Source organism: Dipteris shenzhenensis, chromosome 32 (assembly GCF_047967505.1).
Source record: "Dipteris shenzhenensis isolate YYH24624 ecotype China chromosome 32, Dip_SZ_1.0, whole genome shotgun sequence".
Lineage (NCBI taxonomy): Eukaryota > Viridiplantae > Streptophyta > Polypodiopsida > Gleicheniales > Dipteridaceae > Dipteris > Dipteris shenzhenensis.
The window spans coordinates 1,038,244-1,042,754 of NC_141627.1; the positions used below are offsets into that span (position 1 = coordinate 1,038,244).

Here is a 4,511-nt window from a genome sequence, read left to right on the forward strand (position 1 = left end):
CAAAGATTCTCAATCGAAACCTCAGCCCATATATCTTCACAATATTTTCTTACCAAAGCTCTCTGCATACACTATAAGGAATCTGACTTGCGCCATGTTTTTCACTAAGTTCCTTTTTCCAATGTCTCCCATGATTAGTGTCTAACTAAAACCCCTTCTGTTTTTTGGTTAAGGCCACCATCCATTTTTCATCCTATGGCAAGCTGAGGATTCTCATTGTTGGCCGGCTCCCATTACTTACCTGACAAGGATCCTACTGTTTACTTTTGTAGAGCTGCTCTGACATTGCTGTAAGGCTTACCATTACAATTAAGGACTCAGTGTATAACATTATAACAGTTAAATCACATTGATAGGAACACGTCAGTGGGAACAAAAAGCTTGATGTAGAGACTTTATTGCACGAGGTAAACACTGAGCCCACAGATCGAAGGCAATATACCCTAGTTTCTTAGGAAGTACTATCCCCATGACAAAGAAGCATGCTTAGCTTCTAATACCAACCCCAAAGCATAAAAATTTGAGCGTCAACTTGTAGCAATGATAACCACCCCGCTAGATACAATGGCAGAAATAACAGTTGCACGGTCAGTACCAAAAGATATGAAAAGTCCCAGTGACAATGCCCCACAAAAAAGAGCTAGAGATGAAAGTTCCTCACAAGCTGCAGAGAGCTCTGGCTCCAACATGCATACAGCCCAAAACCGGGTCAAAAAAGCACCCACACCAAGAACACAATCGACAAAACTTCAACGATATTTTCCAAGCAGGCTATTTTGAGAGCATCATTCTCACAAATTCCTCGTAATTCACTTGTCCATCTCCATCTACATCCGCCTCACGAATCATTTCATCCACCTCCTCATCGGTCAACTTCTCTCCAAGATTTGTCATCACATGACGAAGCTGCAAATTAGAGCGCGTCAAAGTGTGTCAGTTCAACAAAATGCGATAGCCAAAAAGATATGCAGTCCTTGTTCACTCAAATGAACGTAGACAGCCGTTACCTCTGCAGCAGAAATGAAGCCGTTCTGATCCTTATCAAAAACCTTGAACGCCTCCTTAAGCTCCTCTTCGGAATCAGTGTCCTGAATTAACATTACGAAACAACCTAATCATTGCTATGATTGCGGTGAACATCCTTGCCAGGATCCACGTTTCGATAAATAATTGAGGCGACAGACTATACGCTGCACTCATATTTGGAACATGGGAGGCCCATACATGAAGAGAACTAGTTGTGATTTGTTAAAAAAGAATCTCAACAGCATTTACCTTCATCTTTCGAGCCATGAGATTGAGAAATTCAGGGAAATCGATGGTCCCGTTTCCGTCCGCATCCACCTCATTTATCATTTCCTGCAACTCGGCTTCTGTAGGATTTTGTCCAAGCGAGCGCATGACCGTTCCTAATTCTTTGGTGGTAATGCTTCCTGTGAAAAAACGAGAAGGAAAAGAACCCGACGGCAGGTTTGATGAGGTCAAGACAAACAGTGCGTTCCTGAAACTACGGCCACGAATAACATGCATGGGACTCGGGAACTCGCAAACCAGTAGGCTTCCATGAAAAAGTGCAGAAATAAGCTTCCATGCATGAGACAAACTGAATAAGAGGGCCATAAGCCACTAGCAAATACAAGCATATACTGTGGAGATCTGGAGGCAAGCAAGGACAGCACCGATCGAAAAAATAATAATTTTACAAACCAGAGATCTCGCCAGCCAATAAACGCCTAGTCGAGAGAGAGGTCTCCGTCGATTAAAGCGTGATAGGGAGTCAAAATCCAGGCCGAAGCGAGCTACAAGGGGTGGGGCAAAGCTGGCCAAAGGACGCAGGAAACAGCAGAGCGAGAGAGAGAGAGAGAGAGAGAGAGAGAGAGAGAGGGATCGTACCGTCACCATCCTTGTCGAAGAGGCTGAAGGCCTCCTTGAATTCAGCGATCTGCTCTCCGGTCAACTGCTCCGCCATGGCGAGCAGAGCGCGGGAGGGGTAGAAGGAGGGAGGGAGGACTGAGGAGATGAAGGTAACAAGGCTATGGCGATGGCGATGGATCGCAGATCTCTGAAACAACAACGAAGAAGAAGAAGAAGAAGAAGAAGTAGTGGTGGGATTATGGGATATGAGGAAAAAACGCTCTCCTCACTCAACAAAAGTCACGCGGGAAGACAAGCTCCTCCTCCCCTGCCCTACAAGGTCCTGTTTCCGCGCAAGCGCAAATGCGCACATCTGGGTGCGGGTGTTGGTGCCGGCACAGATAGCATTCAGGCCAATCACTTCTTTCCGCAATTTGACATAACGAAGATGAGCAGGAATTTGAACTTGTGTACATCTCTTTGCCCACGATTTCTCGCAGCTCAAAGCCACCGTCATGTGGCCTAAATGCCAATGGCATTTACCATGCTGGTTGTCCAGACGGATACTCCTAGTACTCTACAATATTGCAAAGCACCCACAACTCAAGCAATTTGGGGGCTCACCCACAAGTGTTCAGACTAAACCACCTAGTGCCCGTCCATACAAGGAAAATGGTGGGTGCTATGTGGTTATACACCAAGCGAACATAAGATTAAAATCAGGAGGTAAACTAACAAGTATGCAAATGCCAGACCTTCCTACTAGCAAACACATGCTCTTGGCCACCCAATAATATGGCCCTCCCCTTTTGGGCGGGACAAATGACCACACACCAAGTAGCAAGGCCAAGTCCAAGTTCCCCCCTATCACCCATGCATGGGTGCTTGGTGTGTACTCGCCCTCAATTCCCCTCAGGGAAGGAAGCTTGCTACTTGTCAGTATAGGCCACAAGCACGTGTGTTGTGGTGGGCCTAAAATATTCAATTTTCCTCCCCTTGAATTTCATTCCCAAACCCAATAATTTCTTGCCCTTGTAAACTTCTCTCTTTATTTCGCCATTTGCCTCCACGACATAGCATGTGATATTTGTGGAGAGGATCACACGTTCACATGAGATAAGCCCTCTTATCAGTACTACTGAGGAACATCCACATGGCACTGACTATGTTCCATCTTCAGTTAGCCTTCATTCCATCTTCAGTTAACATGAAGGCCTTCACACTCGAGCTATCATCCCAAATTTTCCTCTGGCATCTATAAAGGGAGCTTAGGGTTTTCTTCCATGGGATGGAAAAGTGTCAATAAGAGCACTCCCTTTTTCTGATGTTTTTTTGGTGGGAAAAACTTTTAAGCTGTGCATTTCTTATTCTCCATGACAAGCTAAGGAGGAGGAAGTGGGAGGAGGAACGGGTGTGTGCAAGTGCACATGAAGGCGAATCTTACAACCAATTTCTGACACATTTCTAATGGGCAAAATGCATGGCATGTCAAAAATATGCATTTCTAATGTTTTGCCATTACATGGCTAAAACCTCTTTGCAAGGCATGGGCCTAGCCATCCCATGCTAGTGCTAACCTCTCTTCACTTGATCATGACACATTACGATCTTTGATCTCATAGTCGGCTCAATCTCTAATGTTGATAGTGGGCAACATAGAAAGTATTACCTTCGACTCAAAAATAAAAAAAGCATGTAAAGATGCCATTACTTGCTTTGTAAAGATGTCATTTCCCAAGAGGAAGGCTAGGAGAAGTAGAGGAGCGAGTGTTCGAAGTAGCACTTATTGCTCAGGTTCACAATCGGTCGCTCATCAGCCCCATCACATGAGCTGCTCAACACATTGATCACCAAAAGCTCACTTGAAGCAGTGTCGCTATCCTCCTGCCATGTCCTCTTCTGCTTGCTCAAAATTTTTTGTTTAGTCACGAATATCAGTGGCTGCGATTTTCTAGAAACTCATCGAGGTCTTGTAGGTGAGGTGAAGTTGTAGTTGAGGGTGGCAAGGGAGGCTAGGAGGAGAAAGGAAGCAAGAGAGGCTAGGGGGAAAGAGCAGGCGAGGGTAGTGAGCTAGAGAGTCAACGAGAGGCAAGGTAAATAGAGGATGGAGCAGTGTGAAGGGGTGGGCTGGGGGAGCAATTCAACTTAGGATAATTTTCCAATTATTTGAGGGGAACATTTAACCTTAGCATAATTTTTCAATCCATGGGGGGAGGGGACACTAATAAATTTGAATTTTAAATTAAAGTTGAGTAGGGGGACACATTATGCTACAATTTATTACTTGTTTGAGCAATTTAGGCTCCAATGGCCATAGCAAGCTAAGGTATGCATGCAAAACACCATAATAATAAAATTTGGACTTTCCCCTTCTTTTGGTCTTTTTCAGGGATGATTTTTTCATGTTAGTTTTATTAATAAGCGAAAGCTTTACATAGCTTGTGAAAGTTTATATGCTCTTATAAAATAAAAGCTCGGTACATTCAGAATTTTATATAATTATACATAAATAATTTATTATAATTATACATAAATAGTTTTATATAATTATACATAAATAAATTTCTGACTTCAAATGTATAATTTTTTGAGTGCCATGCCCCATTGTACTAAGGGATTTTTATATTAATTTGTATAGTGTGTTTCTAGTGAAGAGT

General features: G+C 43.4%; 1 protein-coding gene across 1 annotated transcript; it reads right to left on the minus strand.

Annotated features, from left to right (window-relative positions):
• Positions 1-381: 381 nt before the first annotated feature.
• On the minus strand, positions 382-2,229 carry LOC147880157 (calmodulin-like). The gene is made up of 4 exons (XM_087370518.1): positions 1,894-2,229; positions 1,276-1,433; positions 1,008-1,088; positions 382-906 (listed from the first exon to the last, which is right to left on the minus strand). Exons 1-4 carry the CDS (start codon positions 1,967-1,969, stop codon positions 772-774), a joined length of 450 nt encoding a protein of 149 aa, XP_087226644.1. The 5' UTR covers positions 1,970-2,229; the 3' UTR covers positions 382-771.
• Positions 2,230-4,511: the final 2,282 nt, after the last annotated feature.

What these genes read in the sequence shown, in the direction of transcription:
- LOC147880157 (XM_087370518.1), bottom strand. Translation starts at nt 1,969, where the DNA reads ATGGCGGAGCAGTTGACCGGAGAGCAGATCGCTGAATTCAAGGAGGCC. An exon ending in CTTCGACAAGGATGGTGACG is followed by an intron (nt 1,434 to 1,893) that starts GTACGATCCCTC and finishes GTTTTTTCACAG; the next exon opens with GAAGCATTACCACCAAAGAA. An exon ending in TCATGGCTCGAAAGATGAAG is followed by an intron (nt 1,089 to 1,275) that starts GTAAATGCTGTT and finishes ATGTTAATTCAG; the next exon opens with GACACTGATTCCGAAGAGGA.